This window comes from Festucalex cinctus, chromosome 6, assembly GCF_051991245.1.
Source record: "Festucalex cinctus isolate MCC-2025b chromosome 6, RoL_Fcin_1.0, whole genome shotgun sequence".
Classification (NCBI taxonomy): Eukaryota; Metazoa; Chordata; class Actinopteri; order Syngnathiformes; family Syngnathidae; genus Festucalex; species Festucalex cinctus.
In genome coordinates this window covers 16,845,350-16,865,757 of record NC_135416.1, presented here as the reverse complement: position 1 = coordinate 16,865,757, position 20,408 = coordinate 16,845,350, and the positions used below count along the sequence as shown (strand labels likewise).

The window sequence follows — 20,408 nt, the reverse complement described above, 5'->3', positions numbered from 1 at the left end:
GCTGTGACCTTTTTCCTGGCTCTGATTCCTAGCTCATGTGACAATGTGCAACTCTAAAGATCTTATCAGAATTATTTCTTAATTATCTGGGGATTGGGAGTTTTGCATAAAGTAAAACAGAAATCATGTAAAATCTATATCCACAGCTTTGATGCAAGAGGAATAATTAAGTTGTTTTAACAAGGCAGCCATTGACCCCTTTGTCTTGAAGTGACATCTTGTGACCTTTGGAGAAACAATCTATTGAGAAATCCGAACATACAGGCATTTCTAATATTTCCGCAATGCAAATGCTTCCTTTACACCAGTGGTGTCAAAGTCCCGTCCTCGAGGGCCTAAGACAAGTCATACATGTTTTCGAGGTTCCACACGTTCAACACAGCTAATCCATATTTAAGCTCATCAGCAAGCTCTGCTTGATAATTATCCTGATCATTGAATCAGGTGTGTTGGAGTAGAGAAACCCCCAAAACATGCAGGACTCAGGCCCTCGAGGACTGGATCTTGGCACGTGCCTCACACGGTGAAAACAATTGGCTATTGTATTGCTTTTGCCTGTAACTAGCATACAAACCAGGCAGATTGTTATAGTCAAATGACATTTCATCACATTTTGAAATCGGTGTAAATTTTGTATACCTGTGCTCCAAATCCCTCATTTTCTAGGACAGGATAAAGACGCAAATCCTTAAATGGCGCGAGGGCCTTCCTAATTTGCTTTGCCTTTTCCGATGAGGCTGGCAGCTGTGGAATTGCTTTCTCGATTGTTCTCTGGTCGTACCCGCAGTAACACCAGCCATCTCCCTGACTACTCCATAGCGTATAATTGAGTGTCATGACTTCTCATGTTTGTTGTGTTACAAAGTATTTTATTTATGCGCGACCCAGATTACATATAATATGGCTCTTGTCCAGTTCAATTCCACTCTCAACATTGTATGAGCTGAACTGTTTCCACACGTCTGCTGTGAAATTAGAAGCACCTTGTTGGCAAGGTGGGCGTCGTCGTCCATGTTTGTTTTCATCTGTGCTGGTATGTGCACTTCCCAAAGTGTCCCAGAGATGGCGGAGACAGCACTTCTTAGTTCAGCATTATTTTAATGTTCTGTATTCCATTAATTTTAATCATCAAAATTTGGATGGTTTGGATCGATTCAGATTCATCCACATCTAAATTGCGATGCATCTAAACTTCTGAACTTTTTCCCACCCCTGGCTGTTGTCAAGATGCTTGACGTGCTTGATGACAGCAACCTCAAACAAGGGGGGGGATTTACTTAACGTGCGAAATGGTAGCACCATGCAAATGAGCACACCCAAATATATTTCCATACTGAGCAAGATAGTTGTATGCAATGCAGTTTGGTGCTTATTTTTTTATTTTGTTATTTTTATTTTTTTTAAAGAAAAAAAAAAGACATTTGAAGGAGTGGCAACTCGGATTTAGGAGTGGTGATATAGCTCGGTTTTATGGAAGCTATGTCTTCCTCCAGTGTAGTTAAAATAATCAGAGGTACTACCCTTGTGTGCATCTTTTACAAGCTCTTCGGTTCGTCACTATATATTTGTCCATCGCAACATGCACACGTGTACATGAGTATGTGCACATGCGCGCGCGTACACACGCACAGACACAGATGGGGGGAAAAAAACGATTGTCCATTGCCATACATTAGAGCAGCATTGTAATTAAAACTTCAATTTAATTCCTCTGTTGTCCTGAATGAAATTGTGATAATGTCGGTGTAAATCAATGAGCAGGGACCAGCTACGCTGTGCTGAACAAATGTCTTACTTTCAATGTCAGGGTTAAGTGAGATTGCCTCTAAAGATGGACAGCCAGGCAGACATCGTATTACAAAATGAGCCTATTAAAAGGCCACTGCTAGTCAGGTCACTGATACAGATATCCCCTACTGCCTTGAGACAGAGAGTGACGGAGAGGAGTGCAGTCCATTAGGAGAGCGGAGGGAAGCTATTAGTTGAAAAGTGAAGGTTCATAGAGGTACACTTACAACCTAGACAGAAGGCCGGCTAACTAATTAGTCCACAGTGTGATATAGAGGTCTTAGCATCCACTAACAATCAGGGGAAAAATTAAGGCCAGTATGGTTGACAGGGCGAGAGATTTTGGATTGAAAGACGCTGTGCAGCTGTTAACAAAGCTGAGTGTCTTGTGACATATTGACTTTTTTCTTTCTACTAATGAGGCCAGGGACGTGAAGACCAATAGCTCCATCTGTGGATAGAATAATGGGAAGACGCTCCTCTTTAATAGAAATCAATTTAGAAAATAAAAGAAGACATTGCAATTATTACATTGTGGAGTCTAATAATTTGAAACGCTATTACGTGAACAGACTTTTTAATGCACATTTACTTTATTGGAAGACAATCTTGTTTTGTAAACTTAGAAAGTGACTTCTAAGCTTTGAAATCTAAGTCAAAACACATTAAGGTAATCTGCCCCAATGCTCATGTGCACTGCACATTTTTTTAAAATATGCAAATTGGGGGTTGCACAAAAAAAATAGCATGTTGGGTTGATGGGCTCACCTCTTGAAGCAGAAACTACAATTTTCATATTTTTTTGCATCCCCAGAGAGATTTGAAGTGGAAACCTCCAGACCGAAAGCTTAATAGTTAAGTCTGAGCTAGTATGACCTCCTTCACTTTAAAGATCTTACAAAAATGTTGCTGACATCTTGAACCAAACCTTTAGCAACACAAAATCGCTGATGAAACCTAAAAGTGAAGGTGCCTCATTTATCTATAACTTATTATGTGTTGCATGGGTGGAGATACATGCAGGAATTCTGCCAAAAAAAAAAAATAGCCAGCCAAGTTTCTCTTCTATTTCGATGAGTCAGCAATCCTCTAAGATACTTGACTTGCTAAAAAGGTAACTTGTAAAACAGGAAAAAGAAAACAGACCAAAAATCTTGTGTATAGTAAAACTATAATATGACACCGATACACAGAACACATTCAAACACACACTCCAAAAGCAAAAATAAAGCTTTTGAACTAGGGCTTAACGATCTATGGGGTTGAAATTGTGATGAGTTTGTCAAACCTCTCTTATTCAACAGTCACTGAATCTGTGTTCCAACATCACAGTCTGGCTTGGTTCTGCCACACACAAAAAAAAAAAAAAAAAGGACAAAATCAGAAGAAAACTGACACAATTGCTGCATGGGAAAATTATGAGTATTTTCCCCCAACTCTTAGGGACTTGCACACTGCAAGAATCAAGACAAAGGCATGCAAAATTCTCTCTAACCCTCCACATCCTGCTCACCATCCCCTCCAGCTGTTCCCCTCCAGTATATGGTAGGCACAACAAAACCATACAAAATAAAATGAGCACAAATTCAAATAACCTTTTCCCTTTTGCCATCAATTCCCTAAACTGTTCCATAGTGGCACTTGGCAAATGTTTGCTAATTTTGCACATCCTTTTGTGACAGTACTGTAATACTACTTATTGTAGATACAGCTCTCTACGTATTTGCATAATTGTCGCCGATCAATATTCCAAAGCACTGGCCATTTTAAAGTGCTCAAGGACTTTCTGCATCGTTAGACATTCAAAGTTACAACACAATTACTGCGTGACTGGTCACTTGAAATGGTGCAAAAATGATCTGCATCATCTGCACAACTGTCATTGTACTGCAATTACTGTATTACTGGTCACTTTGCTTGATGTCACTGGTTGGTACAACAGCACAAATGGTACACTTATTGTCGTCTCTCTTTAGCGCAATAGGTCTCAAACTCAACTCCTCGACCCAGACCTCTATACTCATGTGTCATGTATGTTTGTTGCAGTTGCTTGTTTCTACAATCCTGGCGTAGCTCATATGATAGGAAACAAATTCCTTGTGTGTTTTGACATACTTGGCCAATAAAAATTATTCTAAAAGGAAACCTCGCGAACGGCATGTGCTTAGTAGCTGAATCAGACAAGCACTGGAGCTGGGAATAGAACATGAAACGATTGGGTGCACTGCACAGAGTTGCCACAGTGCCCAGCCATATTCCTGCCCTACAAATTACTACAACCATTCTGTAACTTTTTTTTCTCAGCATTGACATTAAACTTGGCATATGGGAATTAAAGCAAAGGTCAAAATTATGGTGAGCAAATTTGCTGTTCCAATAGTGAAGCAAAATGAGGCACAATAAAACCATCTTGTATCGCAACATAATACAATTGGCCAATTGAGATACCACATTCCAAAAAATGAGGTACTATATTTTATTCTTTTTTAAGCTTTAGAAAAAAGAAGAAGAAGAAGAAGAGTAAAGGGAGGTAAGAAAGCTGGTGGGAAGAAAGTCAATGGAAGATTGTGACTCAGAGGACTCTGATAGTGGTTTTGCAGATCGGGAAAGAGCAGAGCAACGGAAGAGCAAAGTCCACTTCCAACAAAAATAACAGTACAACAGTATAGTCGGAGAACGAGAGGAGCATAAATCTAGCTATATGTGGTGGTACCATTGTTTAACCCAACTGAGTCAAGCAATTCAAAACTAAAGTGTCACTGCTTAATAGTAACGGAAATATTAGTTAATATCTGGTAGAATGCTAATGCACTAATATGATTTTTCCCCCCCAATAAGCAATGCTTACTTTAAGGTTTTAATCATTTATCGTCTAATATTACTAAGATTGTTACTAAAAAGTCAATACACTCACACACACATGCATACATCTTTTTTTGTTTTTTTTGTTTTGTATTGTTGAACTCTCCAAACCAAACATGAGACAGTAATGTTTACCATACAACATACAAATCAACTTTGTGTTCTGCTAACCCTTTCGTTATACATAATTCTGGTGATGCAATAATCTCTTGGTCTCACTTTACCCAATGAATCTGATGACTATATTCTCACACTAGGTGAAGAAGAAGTGGCTTTCGGGTTTTCCCTGCCAGGGGTTGCCACAGTGATTTACTCACATGATTTGTTTGCATTTCTTTGTTTTGTTTTGTTTTTCCAAACACTGGATGCCCTTCCCAACACAACCTATCCATTTTTATCCAGGCTTGGGAGTGACAGTCGCTGGGTAGTGGTGCAACTGACCCGTAAGTAACCCGCGCAATTCGCATGGAAGCCAGCAGCATGTTCAACTGTACTACCAGGCCTTTTCTCAGACAATGTGCATTTACTGTACCGTAAAAGGCCACATAACACTCAACAACACATCACTTCAGAAAGAATGTGACTAACTCACTTGTCTCAGAGGTTAAAAACAATGAAATAATCTTCCTCTTCATTGAATCCATGCTCGCAATAAACCACAAGTCCCCAAACTCTCAACTCTGCTTAATCAATAATCATTCTGAATGCATCAAAATAATCTACGTACATAATCCACCCAGGCAGTGCAGGCACAATAAGAAAAAAAATGGATGTTTGGGTGGGATATTTGAGATAAGCAACAGTGAGAAATGATCCGTGTGCGCAGTCCATTGTGACTTCCCACAAGGACATGAGAGCCTAATATTAGTTTAGTGATGTATTGGCGGGATGTCCGTAAATCCTCCAGTGGTCTAATGGTATTCTACGTGGCTCCGAATGGACTGAGTGCAAGAGCAGAGACAACGGAAGATCATTAAACTAGCTTCCCCAAGACATTCCTCCGGTTTCCTGCTCACACTTAATTGAACTCAAATGGAATTTACATAACAGCAAGGCCATCCTACATCTGAAATTTGGAAAATTCCCAGCGTTATATTTTAAGACATTCCATCAGTTAAACACAGGAGACATCCTCTTTATTTACTACTTGCATTCAGTGCAGGACATCAGTAGTAAAGTTATGTCACGTAAGAAGGGAAGTAACTATCTACTGTATATTTCATGGTTCAGTCTTATGATATTAATCTCACAATATGATAATTACAATTTTGTGAGAAAGATTACAGTACTGCAGGAAGGTTCATGGTACAGATCGGGCGGAGAGGTGCATGTGAGAGAAACTAAAGTCTTCTCTTTTTCTTGCTGGTCGTGTTCTTTGATAGGCTTTAGTTTTTAAGGTGTTTTCCCACAGGTTTTTGTAGAAAATATATCTTCAAATGATATATTACTGTGCATTTCTATCCCTGTCCATCCTATGTTTACATTCGTAGCTTACCAAAGGACACAAGGAAACATGGGATAAAGAGGGATTCGTACAGCTGACCCTTCAGTTACTTGACAGTGGACATCTTGCCTTACCTCCCGAGCCACAGCCGCCATGAGCCGAGTTCATGTGTCAACACAATTAGCAATAGTTCACTCTATTTTTTTTATTGGGCAATTAACATGGGCACCATATGTAACTCAGTTACATCCAGCATGACTAGGCTTTTGTCCATATGACTCCTGCATTAAGCAAAGTATTTAAGACACGTGGGCCCGGCAGCCAGTTATCAGTCTACTTCTTGTGAAATGGGTCACGTGGGTTTTCACTTGTATACTGTAACAGAAGTGGAGAGTGCAGGAGCAGCAAAGCCAAGCAACATGCCAACCCAGAATTATTTTGATATACCTATTGGGTTTATCCTAATTTTTAACCCACATACACTCCCTTTGAAAATATTGGAACCGTCAAGTCGGTTATTTTTGTTCTAGGTCAGGAGTTGGCAATTATAAGTTTGACGATGATGGTGCTCTGGTAAAAAAAAAATAAATAAATTGATGTGACCCTATGCAGTTAAGAAAATAAGAAAATAAATAAATAAATAAATAAATAAATAAATAAATAAATAAATAAATAAATAAATAAATAAAATGGACGGACGGATCTTATATTCGTTTTTTGTTGCCCAAAATATGTCCCACAGCCACAGACGTGATACACTTGATTTAGTGAGGCACAAAAATTCACTGAGCTATTGGGCTGTCAGTAGATAAAGCACTGGATAAATCCAAACAAAAGTTTCTGAAGAAACGGAACATTTAATGTGCTACATGAACTCTATTACAGCTTTTCCTCAAATGCTAAAACACAAAAGCCAATCCTCTAAACCAAATGACCAATTGTCTAAACACATTTAGTTAATGTAGCCCTCATTTGCCAATATCATAAACCCATTTCATATGAAGACACAGTTTGCAAAAAAATAATCCTCCGTTCTCATAAATCCAAACATGTTGCCTTGCTAAAACACAAGTTGCAAAATAACTTTGCTCACATTCTCAAATGAAAGCTCATGTGATGCGAAATGCTTGCCACAATCAGCAATATTTGAACACAATGAACACAACTGCCGTCATTCATTTCACATGACAACTCAAAATTGAAGACACTTGCTAATGATGTGACCACACCTATAAAATCAAGTTCAGAGTGCACAGTTTGCACGAGATTCCAAACAAACACAATGGATGAAGGCAGAGTCAGAGGAAGAGGAATTCAAGTCAGAGGAGGGAGAGGAGTTGGCCTTGGATTCAGAGGAGAAGGTCCAGGATGGAGAGGAGCAGGTCAACGAGGAAGAGTAGAAAATACAGGAAGGAGAGCAATGCAACCACTCCGTTACAACCAACCATCATTACGGACGAGATCTGAGAAACAGTCACTGACCATATAATGGTACATTGCATGACAATGGCTGAAGTGATCGGTTGACCTTACCGTAAACCACGTCCGCATAACAGAGTAAACCAATCAAGACGCAAGACGTCATGTCTGCCTCGGCATGTGCGTTTTGGTATGGACAAACAAAGCAATCCAGCTTCCGGTGGTGCATTGTGTGGTTATTCAAAGCAAAACATTTACTGTGAGGTAATATAAATTCATCCTTACCATGCTCGACAGCAACATTGTCCAAATCAGTTTTACTGAAAATCGGTCGAAGTGAGTGAGGCGACCACACCGACCATAGTAACGTGTATTTCCTTTGTTTTTGGGCAAAACTGCACGATGAGGGAGTGAAGATACCCTTCACTAAAAAAAATTAAAGCCCCCCCTCTGCTTATTTCGAAGAGAAATATCGGCTTTTTGAGAATACCTGACTGAGAAATCATAAGGAAGATATGACAACTTTGCTATTTCTGTGAACGCACTTAAGCTCATTTTGACCGGTAACTGTCCGAGGGGGGCGGCTCGTCGCATTTAGTGGGCGTGGAGGGGTGTGCCAGGGTAAGGTCATATAATCGGTGGTTGATATATATATTTTATTATCTTGTGGCTACAAAATGGTAACGTGTCACAGGAGTCAGACGATATGGCAGTGCTCATAGGAGAAGAAATGGATATTAATCTTTTATAAAGTGATGGGAAAGGCTAATGTCTGCCTGTGATCCTGAACATACAAGCTCATCTATGAAACACTGACTACAGCTCTAACGTCAAGTGTTGGACTTGCAAGGCTTCTTTTTGGAAAGGCTCACTAATCTTCATTAATGTAACACGTGATACGGAAGCAGCAAATTGAGCTCGAGGTCTTCATAACGTAGCCCTATAAAGACCCTATATGCAATGCCAAAATAGAAATATTGGTCACTAAACCAATTAAAATGATTGAAATAGCAATATACCGATACGTAAAGGATTGGGGTTGAAAAAGTACATAATAGTGCTACACAGCATACCGCCGTAGCTCACAGAGTCTGGTGGAGAGACATCCATGAATCCAATGTTTCCCTCTGCCTACAAGTAGGATACAACTAAACATCAGAGGAAAGGTCCACACCTATAATCATATCTAAGCAACTTTGCTGAAATTACCTGAGAGATTTGGCTTGTGTTGAGGAAAAAAAAAAAAAAACTGAACCTGATTGGCAGCTACGCCAGGTAAACGGTTACACTGTGTGACGCTGATAGGATGGCTTGACAACACAACTGCATCTCTTTCGTCTAGATTTGAGGGAGGTATTTCAAACTAGATTCCCCAAATCATCACAGAAGAAACAAGAGAGCACTCTAAATTGACAGGCAGACAAAATGGGGGGTGGGGGTGGGGGTGGGGGGTGTCTTGAAAGAGAATTTAAAAGTGGAGAACACAAGTTGAGCTGGAAAACTAAGAAAGTGACAGACAGCACTATCAGAATGTTATGTAATAGGCCTGAAACAAAAGCTGTTCCAAGTGCAATATACCCTGGTGGTGATCTGCTACTTGTAATCTTAGTATGTTTTGTCCAGTTTATCAAGGTTATTTGTACATTGATTAAACAAAACAATTCAAATGAATAATCATCTGCGTGGATTGGAAAATGGAAAACGGCAAAAGGAGAGCGTGGGAGGAAGTGTAGGAAAGAAAAGTGAGTGGGCAGCAGGCAAGTAAGTTTGTTTGCTGCATTCTCCCTGGCTGCTCGGGTTAATGCAAAACCAGAAAAAGCAAACACAGAAATGAATAATTGGCAATGATGTGCTAGGTTCAATGAAGACTCTTCATAAGGCAGCTTAAAAGCTGTCTTCTGAATACTGTACAAGTTATTTGGCGGCTGTTGCCAGAATGTTTATGTACTCATGTAAACCATTAATGTGACTTGTGCAGTGACAGGATGGATAAACAGCCTATGTATATAAGGGTTTATGTAAGGAATGTGGTTGTTAATATCTGCCCAATGGTCTTGAGACTGAGACAGAAAGCTAACTCCCACTCCTCCTCGCCACACAACCAAGCATTTGCTGCTGACCTCCTTGGTGAACAAAACCAAAGCTTACATTGCTTACAAGTTTACATTGGTTTATTGCCTATATAAGCTAAACTACTCTGGCAATTGTTTTAATTTTTCAGAGGTTGAAGCGGACCTGAGTAGAGATGTGCATAGGAATTCTTGTGACGAGTCATCCGATTTTTGTGTCATTAAGTGATGTTTAGCTTTTGTACATGTACAGTTGTGCTCATAACTTTGAAGCACAACTGTACGTCACTACATCGATCCTGAAAATTGTTTCTCACAAAAATTGGGGGGGGGGGAGAAACCAATAAGCAAATGTACATTAAATGGGACATGACATTTTACACTTCACAAGACACACTTACCAAATGAAGTTAAACCAGCAAGGTTAAGGCAGCTAACATTGTACTGTACTTCCTGTTAGGACTCTTATTTTGAAATGTGTTCTCACCACTTCTGGTGCACACTACTGAGCTGACTGACGCTAACTTGAAGAGCATAACGGTAATTGTAGTAACACTTGTGATTGTGTTTTGCCTCTTGTATGTGTTATTTTTGCACAGACAAGGTTTAATGTAGTTATATTGTTTGTTGTCCCTATTCATGGATTAAAGTTTTGCTACTTTTGATATTAAATTAGGATAACTTAGTAACAAAGGTAGGCAGTCAGTGCTATATATATAATGGCCTGTAAGGGTGATTGGAGTTACAGTTGATTGACATAGACATCAACATAAGATGCCGAGTATGCTCTTTATTTAGGGCACAATTTTGAAACAATATGTGGGCTCCTGCCTGCCGATTCACGGCCTAAAATATAGGATGGCCCATCGGAAATTGTCCCGCCCCTCCAGATGGCCCAGTCCGTACCTGCCCACATGCATCATGCTGGTGATCACTGCCACAATGCCTTTATCTTGGACAGAGAGTCTTCACATGTTATCTTTAAACACAACCTACGCATGTAACAACAAGGCTGAATCAATGTGACAAACTCAATACAAAAACGGATGTGACACAAACTTTGCTTCAAAGCCTTACACAAGGAGGTCACAGGATCCAATACTTGTTTAACTGGATTTAAAGATATTCAAGTGGGGTTTCAAATTCAATTCAAATTTAATAACAGCAAATACATCTCAGCTGAGCAGGTTAGGTTTGCTGATCTATTCTCCACCCTTAGGGTACACTTTCACACGAGCAAAGAAAACATGTTCATACAACTTAACACTGCAACTCCCTTTGACATCTTTACTTAAAAATGTATGATTTCCGACAACTCTAAGTGCATACACTGAGACTTCAGTCCTGTTTGGCAAGAACAGACCGGTGCCCGAAATAGAGGTCACTGTGCCATCCACAGTGCTGTTCAAGAAAACTTTTAAAAAGTAAAGAGTTATGGATACTTCTCTGAAATAGTAACGACTTTAAAAGTTACTTTACTTGGGGGGGATATATATATATATATATATATATATATATATATATATATATATATATATATATATATATATATATATATATATATATATATATATATATATATATATATATTTTTATACATAAATAAAACGATTTTAAAAAGTGTTTTTGTTGTTCTGTCGTACAGTATGAGAAAAGACACAGCTACCGCTGTCTCAGAGAGCAGCAGAGACGTTTGTAAAATGACTCACGTGCCACGGCGCTGCAAGAGGAGAGTTTTCACTTGGATCATGTAAAATGAATTAATTGCGTAACGCTTGTATAATAACTATAGCAGGGGCGAGCAAACTCGGCCCTCGAGGGTCGCAGTCCTGCAGTTTGGGAGGTTTCCGTCTTCTAACACGAGCTGATTCCAATCAACAGGATCGTTATCAGGCATACGCAGAGCTTGCTGTTGGGCTGATCATATATCAGCTGGAGAAATGAAACATCCAAAACCTGCAAGACTCCGGGCCTCGAGGATTGGGTTTACCCACCCCTGAACTATCGGGTCGTTATAGAATGGGTAAACGTAAAGAGTTACGTTCGAAGTTACAACAAAAAGTATGAATGTAAGGGTGTTAGTTCCAACACTGGTCTTCCACCACATTGTCCAGGGCCAGACAAATAATAATAAAAAACACTAAGTTGAGTTGGATTACAATTCCGACCGACGACAACATATTTTTGCTCCAAGGTAGGATAACTGTTCAGTTCACTTTCGTGCTGAATGTGTATTTCGACTTTTTTTTTTTTTTTTTTTTTTTTTTTTTTTTTTTAATTGCTGTGCCCATCCATGATCAGAGCTGCTTATCCTCACAACATTTATATAAACCATTTGTGAATGGCGTTTTCGGTGAAGAGTTGTTTTTTTGTTTGGTTGTTTTTTTATTAAACAGATGGCCAAGAGTCAGACACAGCGCTAGCTAGCAGCTCGGCTAAAAACACTCCCCCTCGTGACGATGCAGTGTCTAATAATTTCTTATTTTCATACACTTCCATTATTTATTTATTTTTACCTTTGTGCTGCTGGGAAATGAAAATAGAGACCTCAAGGAGCCTATTTTTTTGAGAAATCTCAAAATCGACATATTCGACCTGCTCCACTTTCCTCAATTATGCCACTTGTTACTTTCCGAAAACAGGAACATTTTGCCGGAGCGGGTCACATATTAAGTATTATATTATAGTATTATAAGTATTATCAAGTATTTATGTTAGACATACGGGTACAATAATATGAATCCCAACTGATAATGTACATTGAATTCAATTTTAAATGTTGAAATAACTGACAGGCCTACAGTAAATACAGTGTGGTCAAAGTTGATTGGAGGTGAATAATATAAGTGGCCTAGACTGAAATTAAATTAATGGAAATGAAAACATCATAGGACTTAAGTATATTATTATAATTGTGTGATCCCTGCAGAAAATGAATAGACACTGACGAAATGAAAGGGGCTGTCAAACATTTGAGACTCGCTCACCCTTGGCTGCCAGTTTTCATATTGCTTCTGCAGGTTGGCCCCAATGGTCTCCAGGGCTTTCTGTGGACTCATCGACAGAGGATCTGACAAACACAAATTTTAACACTTTAACACATTGAACGTGCATGCTTTTTCAAAACAAAATCAAACAAAATGTAATAGTTTACCAGACGTGAAACACGACTACTAAGATGGTTAACTGTCATCATAGCTTGCGTTTCCAATTACCAAAATAAAGATTTATATATTAAATAAAAAAAATAAAAAAATCTACTCAAAATAGCACGGCAAAGTTGGCAAACGATATTACACAAAATATGACATAGAGGCAAGCTCGGCTATTCATAACTTATCTTGTACACGATACACCACACAGAGCAGGTATGATGCATTGTGGAATAGGCTGCAATAATTTAAAGTAAATGATAACAAAAAATGTGAGATTGGAACTTTTACACTCGTATAAAATAGTATTGATGAAAGTAAATCAATAAGGCATATGAAATAATATAAATTGGAAGAGATCAAATCACACTCATCAGGCAGAAAAAAAAATGTACCGTCGTCAAGTTTGCAGAGGATTTGGATATGCTTTATGCAACAGCACCAATAAATTCTTTACTATTATGGTGAATGAAAGCTGTTTGAGAGATGAAAAGAAGTGCTTCTTAGTTGGCAGACAGCCTGTTACAACCACTCTTGTAATCTTCTCCTTAACTTGTACTTTTCTTACTTCTTTTGTCATTGCATGTTCGTTATGCATCGTGTTAACACGTTTTGGCATGTTTTCAAGCATTTTCAGCAATGACATCCTTTGGCAAAGATTATTGGCGCTTATCACCGGCAGCCTGTTTCCAACATCGACATTACTTTCTACCATATTATATGCTTTGTCTGCACTACTGCAGCCTTTTGGCCATGGTGTTTTATTGAGCGGAGAATATGGGTGTTACTGTACTTTCACAGTTTGCTTATAATGCTACAACCACGAGGAGTTTCCCCCCCCCACATCAGGGCTCCAGACTGCCCCTAAATGGTTGCATTTTGCCCCTAAAATATAAGACTGCATGTACATTTTTCATCCACTCTATCAAATCTATCAAATATTTTTGTTGCTGACACACTTAAGATCAAAATACTTTCATCACAAAAACAATGGCGGCATAAACTGAATGTTGTGATGCCACAAGAAATAAAATGTGACTAGCAAACGCCAGCCTCAAATGAGCTTGATTCATTCCAGCGGCAACGGGAACAAACAATAGAACAAGGGCAGTGATGCAAAGAGACAGATGTCCAATAATTATAAGACAAGAACTGTGTGCTAAAGATGACTTTACTCACAACGCACATCGACATCAAAACACTTTATGATGCTGTTTCGTTACCTTCGCAAACAGAGGTGGGCAGTCCATCGGGAGTGACTGATGGACCCCCATTTTTCTGACGAATGACGGATGGTGAGAAAAAAAAAAAGGCGGACTAATAAATGATGGACGTGGGTTTAACTGGCTTGTCTGTAGGTGTTAATATGCGTGTGAATGGTTCGCTATTCGTGCCCTGTGATTGGCTGGCAATCAGTTCAGAGAGCCTTTCGCCAAAAGACAGCTGGGATTGGCACCAGCACATCCGCAACCCTGGTGAGGAATGAGGATAAGCGGTTCAGAGAATGATTGCATGGATGAATGGATGGATATATTTCTTTCAACATTTATTTATTTACTTATTTCAAAATATAGGTAATTATTTTGACACTTACGTTCCCCTATGTGTCAATTAATTTTATCCATAATTCTCTCTCACATCAAAGTTGGGCAGGACTTGCGCTGTTCCAGCCCCAGTCAAATTGCTTCGTCCTGCTTAAACACTTCCAGGTGTTCATCAAGGTCATTTTCCAAACAGCCATTGATTTCACAGGAAATACATTGGCCAGTTTGTTTCATGCGCTGATTGTCCTCGTGGAAACTCCAACCACGAAGCAAACTCACTCTCTGACCCGCATCATTTGCAATGTCCTACAACAGACATAGGAATGTCAAAAGCCAGGCACCGTGGTCCAAATGTGCTATGGTCTCGAGTGGAGAAGTGGTGGCGAATCTCAAGTAAGTTTGCAAATACTCTTCAGTCAATATCTATTAACTAATATTTCGATGGGAGAGTGCGGCAGTGCCTCCCATGAATGGCAGGAATATACAGTATATGCATTGCTCATAAAATCCATTGTATCTTGTCTTCAAATTCATTTCACACAAATAGTGTTTCCTTCATTTATTAAAACTCACCTATCCAGCACTCCAATCTGGCGCAGGGGGATGTCTTGACCACATCCGGAGGGTCCACTCCAACATTGAGACACAACACCAGTGCTACACTCACAGTCTTCATCTGCGGAAGAAAAATAGAAAATGAACCTTACACACAGATAACTCATTGCAAATTTTAGACTGGACAGGACACCGATACTTTATATTCAGAACAATTTTACATCACCACCTAGACACACAATAATGTAGTCCATAATGGATACTGAACAATCCTTACTAAATTATACCCTATTCAAACGCAAAATGAGGTCTCACAATCCCCTTGCCATGATCAGAAGGTTTTCCTTTTTAGCTTAAAATAACTTCCTTTAACCTCTAGCATCCATCAGCATACTCCGGTCAACAACAGAAAACAGGTGTTTTTCATTTTTGGTAATGTTTAAATCCATCTCCCCTAAGCTAACCTGGGAGGGTTTGTCTCTCCTGTCCAAGTTTGCAAACAACATTCGTGCTAAGACAGCAATAAAGGCCTACAGCAAAGTAAATAATACACAGCCTATAGACTGATTGCTTAACTTACCTGATTAACAAAAATAATTGATTTAATTTGATAATCAATTAGTTGTTGATTAATCGAGATATGAAATGTTTCCATATTGCCCAGCTCAAGTTTATACAGACAGTCCAATGTGACCTCTTGAAAATAGTGACGCAGACTCAGTATGATAGGAAGACCTGACAGGAGACTGTGTTTCGGTGCATGCTGTGCGAGTGCTCTGTTTGCGTGCTGTGAATGTGTTGTCAGGAAGGTTAGGACCCGCAGGTGCTGTTAAAGTAATTAAGGTGTACTCTCCTTTCTCACTGACTGAGTAAAAGGTCAGTGTGCAAGTGGGACATAGCAGGACCCGAAACACGCACATAAGCAGTGTCTCACATCACTACAGCAAATCAACCATACCTGACCTGCTCACTTGCCCTTTGCCTATCTGCATGGTGTATGTCACACACCTATTCTGTGTAAAAGGAACTGATGCGCTACTGTCCCACATTTGTATTCATCTCTAACTATACTATAAATTTTTGATTACAGAAATGCTAACCACGTGACCGCTTCCAAAAAGCTTCTAAATCAGGTGCCATCCACCACTCCGCATTTCTCTGTGACCTATGACAATGTGGCAATGATTTTAAGAGATTGAAGTGGACATGAGTAGAGATGTGCGAGTAAATTTTGATGATGATTTGTAATGGAGAGAATCACGCACCAATTAAGACTACAAGAGACAGATTGAGGACAAGTGGGAAAAATGGATGGTCTAGAGGGCAAAAAATAAAGAGGACACCATTACTAGATGTCCAGACATTGTAACAATCCGCAGTGTGGCACCGTGCCACGGGGTGGTGCCTCTTTGTTTTTGGGTACACGTAGAACACTTTTTCGGTTTTGGTTGTGAATGTTTTTGACGCCGGGGAGGTGTACGACTATTGTAATGTGCGGTGGCACTGTGGCTACTGTTTTTGTTGGTTTCTTTTTAATAAAAGTGAACCTGTGGACTTCCTTCGCTCTCCCATTTTTGCTGTTTCGCTGCGCCGTCCATAACCGATCAGCCATCGTGTGTTACAACATGGTTTATTTGTCTATGTATGATCTGTCCTAAACCTGTAATGTTGTAATGTTCTGTTGTTTGTTGTTTATAAAAATGAAAAAGAAAAAAACAAAACAATAAAATGCAAGTCGTAAAAAAAATGTGAAATTGAATTTTTGTTTCACAAAGTGATGTTTGTGATTTACAGTTGTGCTCATAACTTGCAAACACAACTATTCTCTTATTTTACAAATACCAGTATTGATATCATTCATTCATTAATACAACTGCAATGCTTTCGAAGGATGTCTATGATTTTTACCTTCTTATAATGTGATAATACTTTTGGTGACTTTAATTGTGATGTGAGATGTTCATACCACATATCATATATCGTATCATGTTCATATCATCTCTAGGATGAGTAAAGAAGAAGATGATTTTGTCTTTGCATGTTGACCTCGAATGCAAGCCCGAGGAGTTGGTGCATAAAAGCACAAAAAAAACCACAAACCTTGTAACACACAGGTGTGCACTATTTTCTCTTCAATGAACTGGAGCCTTTCATCAAATACCGTATTTCCTAATAATATGCAGCTCAAGATCTCTCTGAAAATTAAATCTAATCAAAGTCAATTCACTGATTTGGAGGCACACAAATATACAATTAAAGGTGGGTTCAAGGTTATTTTCGTGGCTGCGTCTTCCGGGTGGATCATCTTAACGATTCTTTCTCTATCCTGTCAATCAATCTGCATAAAGACACTGTGCGTGCTTGTTCCTAGCTGTGCATGCGCACTTCGAGTGTTTGTAGCATGTACCTAGCTTCGTGTAGTGAGCTTCGGATTCAGCCATTCATCGTTGTAGCTGCACCGAGCTGACCGCATACTTTGAAAAAGGTGAGAACAGCGAGAGGACATCTGTATGAAGCAGGCCGGCTGCAGAGACTGATGAGCATGATGATGAAGATGCGCTTGGACGTTAGCGACTTTTGGGAGGCGTTCCCCCCAGACGAGCAGGAGAGCTGGTAGGATGGTCTTCCGCATGCGCAGTTTTTAAAACTTGACAAAAAGATGTTTGGCTTACACTTTTTGAGAACATCAGTGAATCCACCTTTAAAATGTTCGCTATTTGTGAGCATCTCTCAACTGTCAAAGATATGTCCTCGGATCTGACAGATAAAATGCATTCTATAGCAAGTGATTTCTTTCTTTCTTTCTTTCTTGATTTATTATAAAAATGCCAGCATCCAGGTAAGTGAAGCAAGCTAAACATCTACTTTAATATCTTGTAGCAATCTTGATTCTAAGATACGTTACACAAAGAGCCTTAGAAACCATGTCAGTTTTGCCCTTTGAAATACAAAAGCTGAAATGACAGCAGCCTTTAGAGACATATTAATGTGAAATCCAGAGAGAGAAAAAAAAATGGTACTGACATTGTGGGTAAAATGTCAAAGAAAAGACTTGGCTTTAGTGTGGTTCTCCAACACCCCTCAAAAATAATATATGACAAGTAGCAGCCCAGTCGATTCTGAATAAAGGTGAAATCACATTAGTATTAATCATAATTACAAATACAATGTAGTCAGCCCACTTAATAAATATATGCTTTCCTAGGATCATTTAGTTGTTTCCAGTCAGGCTCCAGTGAACACAATTTCTATTCCTTCAGCACAAGATAGTCATTTGCATTAAATTAACACAGATGAATAAGGCATGAGTTAGTTTTTTCTTTAAAATGTCACTCATCACGAAGTTAAGAAACACTAGAACTAGGGCTGGGACATTTATTATTGTATCCATACCTGGATATGAATATTTAAGATATTAATATCAAGTCGTAGATTAGACATGCTCACACTGCATGTACTGTACGGCTCAGGCCAACCAACCCACATACTGTATCTCCTTTCAATTGTGCTGTTTAACCACATCTAAAACCAGCCCAATGGCAATCATCTGATGGATGGAGGGAGGGAGGGTTAGGGAGCGAGAAAGACACACACAGAAATGCAGCCGCACAACACGCGTGTTATGGCTGTGGATCTTCAAGCCATAAAAATACAGTACGGTATATATGGTACACATACATTGTGTTTTACAACAATAGTTAACCATATTTATAATTTTATCTAGCCTACCAATTGATAAAATACTGAAGCATGTGGTTAAAAAAAAAAAAAAAAAAAAAAAAAAAAAAAGTGGTCCACGCCTGGCTGGTCCCTCCAATTGAATGGGTGCAAGGCTCGCCTTTCACTATATCCACTTCCCACATTATTATTGCACACTCACTATTTGTCTAGCTACCTGTGTGTTCCCTCATCTTTTTGTGGATTAAAAAACAAGTGATACAATGCAACATATTGCAAGGGGAGCCTGGCTGGCACAGTTCACATTGCAGAGAGTCCACAGTGTGGACTCCACACTTTAAATAGCACCAAGTAATGTGTCAATACATACATGCATGGACAAATTCACACAGTGATGCAGCTAACCCCCACACACGCATGTAAACAAACACTTCAGATCTATTAACTCCTAGCATATCATTAAAGCACAGTGGCAGTACAATGTGAATTATTTTTTTATTGCTAACTTAAATAAATAAATACATAAATAAATAAATAAATATTAGTTTTCATAGTTATCATATTTTTGGAGCTATTTGGCATGACTCAGGTTCTAGTCTAGGCTCCGGCCCTCCTGGGTGGAGTTTGCATGTTCTCCCCGTGCCTGCGTGGTTCTTCTCCGGGTACTCCAGTTTCCTCCCACATCCAAGACATGCATGGCAGGTTAATTGGGTGCTCCGAATTGTCCCTAGGTGTGCTTGTGAGTGTGGATGGTTGTCTGTCTCTGTGTGTCCTGCGATTGGCTGGCAACCAGTTCAGGGTGTACCCCGCCTACTGCCCAATGCCAGCTGAGATAGGCTCCAGCACCCCCCACGTCCCTTGTGAGGACTAAGCGGTCAAGAAACTGGATGGATGGAAGTAATTAACCCCATCTCGCCTGTGAGTGACACTCCTCAAATTTTTTTCCTCAGAATCAAGGTGACCTGTGTGACCAGGAGTCCAGAGATCCAGATATCACCCCCACATCATCCACTGTGAAACCTCTGGGTATAAGTTTGTAAATTCACCATCAACAAGAAAGGTGTTGATAAACCTGGAAAATGATTGTATGGGTTTTTGCCTTCTAATTGGAGTCAAAACTGTGGATTAGTTTCATTACCATTTATATGCTGAATTAATATTATATAATTGGGGAAAAAAGTACAATGTACTTATTAATGGTAACAGAACGTGCATTCAAAAAAAAAAAAAAAAACAAGAGAACTAACTGATTCAAATATAGGTTGTTTTCATTGCTTGCATCGGGTACACCAATAAACAACACACACACACTCCATAATAGGTCGTATATTGTTGTTATGTTGTTTAGAGTTTTCCACGATGTGTTGCACTACACTCGTGGTCCCTGAAGTTAATGGCAAATGAAGGGGCAGGTCCGAAGGGAGGCGGACCCCTCTTGAGCAACATTTGCCTTCTGTAGGAAACCACATGCACATATAGGATTTTAGCATAGATAAGGGGCATGGGATGAACTGACCATTAGGCCAGTTCAACTAACATGTCAATAGCCAGACTGATATTGCACTTGCACATGGGAGTTCTCCGCAATATCCAACTGGTACCACCTCTCCAGAGTAATTTTCACAGGAAAGGCAGGACATTCTGCACAATAATTCAAGCTGATTGGACGATGTGGCATTGTATACATTTGTTTTAACCAATCACGGCCACGGGTGAAAATTCCGTCTTCGTTCTTGTCAAAGGGGGGAAAAAAGCACGAACATCTTACCAGCTAAAAATACACGAAGCGCCTCTCGTTCAACATTCAACAAGGAAACGGTGAGTAATTCTGCGAGAACAGAATTATTTGCAGCGTCCATTCGTCCATGTTAGGTTTGTTTGTTAGCGCCGGCACTGA

The 20,408-nt window shown here is 39.5% G+C and overlaps 1 protein-coding gene across 4 annotated transcripts in view; it reads right to left on the bottom strand.

Moving 5' to 3' along the window:
* Positions 1 to 20,408, bottom strand: part of rptor (regulatory associated protein of MTOR, complex 1) — a 142,746-nt gene that overhangs the window by 109,861 nt on the left and 12,477 nt on the right. For all 4 annotated transcript variants that reach the window (XM_077525536.1, XM_077525538.1, XM_077525537.1 and 1 more), the window contains exons 3-4: positions 14,852 to 14,954; positions 12,570 to 12,652 (exon numbers count right to left, since the gene is read on the bottom strand). In XM_077525536.1, coding sequence (XP_077381662.1) covers positions 12,570 to 12,652; positions 14,852 to 14,954 — 186 coding nt within the window. The remainder of the gene's footprint in view (positions 1 to 12,569; positions 12,653 to 14,851; positions 14,955 to 20,408) is intronic.